This window comes from Cryptomeria japonica, chromosome 5 (genome assembly GCF_030272615.1).
Source record: "Cryptomeria japonica chromosome 5, Sugi_1.0, whole genome shotgun sequence".
Taxonomy (NCBI): domain Eukaryota; kingdom Viridiplantae; phylum Streptophyta; class Pinopsida; order Cupressales; family Cupressaceae; genus Cryptomeria; species Cryptomeria japonica.
In genome coordinates this window covers 285,125,417-285,127,514 of record NC_081409.1, presented here as the reverse complement: position 1 = coordinate 285,127,514, position 2,098 = coordinate 285,125,417, and the positions used below count along the sequence as shown (strand labels likewise).

Below are 2,098 nucleotides of genomic sequence, written 5' to 3'. Positions count from 1 at the left end.
GAATCAACAAATTTATTTTTCTTTCTATCAAACATTTTAATCTACTCCAAATCTGAACTAAATTTTATCAAAATCTGAATAATGAATCAACAAATTTATTTTTCTTTCTATCAAACATTTTAATCTACTCCAAATCTGAACTAAATTTTATCAAAATAATGAATCAACAATTTATTTTCCAAAATCAAGAATCCAAACAATGAATAAACAGTTTAAAACATTTTAATCTAATTCTTATCAAAGTCTGAAACTAATTTCACGAATGAATTTCATTTTCATAAAATAATCTAATCTAATCTACAACAAGAACAAGATGCACAAACTAAGCTTGAAGGAACCTGGATGCTTGCAAAAAATGATGTAGAGTCTTCCTTGATCCTCCAAATTGAAGAGAAATCCTCCCAACAAAACCTTGGCTACAAATGAAAAATGGACTACAAAGGAGAAATTGCAGAATTTTCTTATGGAATAGCTAGCTTTTCTTTTGAAACTTGTACCTATTTTATAAAGCAAATTTCAAATTCCCACTACCTAATTTTAAATTAAAAAAAAATGAGATTCTCTCCCAATTTGGCCTCCATGCAAATTAATTGGGCTTAGTGGGAGGAGTTACATGCAAGGAGGTGGAGAAGCCTCTAGAAGCTTCTTATTCCTCCTACAACATGTGCCTTAATGTGAGGGAAATTAAATAACTAAATTAAAATGCATTTTCCATGTGTGTGTGGTTTATTAATTTATTCCCTTACAATATTCAATAATTCATCAAAAGAGTATAAATAAAGTTTTGTATTTAAATCAAAAAAAATGATAAAGGAGGGTTGTGACATCAGAGTTGATCACAGTACATCCCAAATACATTACCTTACAATTGTCCGCAAGTCGGAGGGGGGAGGAGTGCACTGTGAAGGAAAAAAGCTTTCGCTTTGTATGGCAGCCTAGAGCTCCATTCTTGTGATCCCTCTGACTTTGTATCCCTTGTTGATGTGTGGTACATGGACAAGATTGTCTATTCCAAGATTTTGTGGGGCATTCCTAATGCAAGTAATGTTGAGGATTGGTTCTGTAATCGCCCCTTTAGAGTTGATTTCGTTGATTTTTGGGATTTAGAGAATGAGGATTCCACTAATGGAGATGGGTTTCCTACAGTTGTGTCTTTTGACAAGGAGATGGGGGAAGATATAATTTCGGGGCAACTGATGGACAATTTCAAGCTTAGCTGGATTGTGATTAGCAGGAGAACAGGGGAAGCTGGTAATCTTTCAAGCTGGAGACCTCTGAATGTGCAGATGTATTCTGATGCAGATTTTTTAATGCGGTTTGGCTCCTTATTTCCTGCTCAAAATATATTACCTTGCAAGGATGTTAAAGGTATCCTTTCCATAAGTATTAGACTGTCAGATGATCATGGGGATATGAAGATTTCTGAACTTAGCATTCAGTTGGAGGACATGATGGGAGCTCGTGTTAATGGGAGGAACAGTCTGCTTATACTAGAAAGAGCTCTAAGTTGTAGGAAAAGTAAGGAGCATCATCGGATTTTCCAATCATATCAGAAATACTTGAGCCACCAGAGGAAAATGAAAGAAGCAATGTTGAGGAAAGAAGGCGTTCTAGACACCCTCTATATTTTAAGTGGCATTGTTTCATTTGTTTCATTTTGCTGTTTGATTTACAGAATGACCGGCCAACACAATCTTTCCTCGGTGCGAAGACTATCGGCAAAGGGAAGCTTGAGACAATTTGCCGTCGGGAATTATTAAGCGATACCATACCGATAAAGCCCAAAAATCCGACGTGAGACAATTCCAGTGGAGGTGCAACCCCACAAGGAATGGCCTATCGGCAAATAACTAGACACTCAACCAAACCTAAACAACAAACATTAAGCCAATGCCAAATAAGACAAGCCAACACCCAAGAAAAATGTTCGTAGGTATTTCCTATGAACGTTAAGTACTCCAAAAGTAGGTTCACTGGGTATTGATATTAACGCTTAAAATCATTTCATATTTGTATTTCCCTTATGATATCTAATCACATTTAGATATTAACGCTTAAAATTATTTCATACTTCTGTGATATCGCCCTATGTTTAAAT

The 2,098-nt window shown here is 35.5% G+C and overlaps 1 protein-coding gene across 1 annotated transcript; it reads left to right on the top strand.

Annotated features, from left to right (window-relative positions):
- The first annotated feature begins 992 nt into the window (after positions 1-992).
- LOC131043984 (uncharacterized) lies at positions 993-1,760 on the top strand. Its single transcript, XM_057977247.1, has one exon. It carries the CDS (start codon positions 993-995, stop codon positions 1,758-1,760), a length of 768 nt encoding a protein of 255 aa, XP_057833230.1.
- Positions 1,761-2,098: the final 338 nt, after the last annotated feature.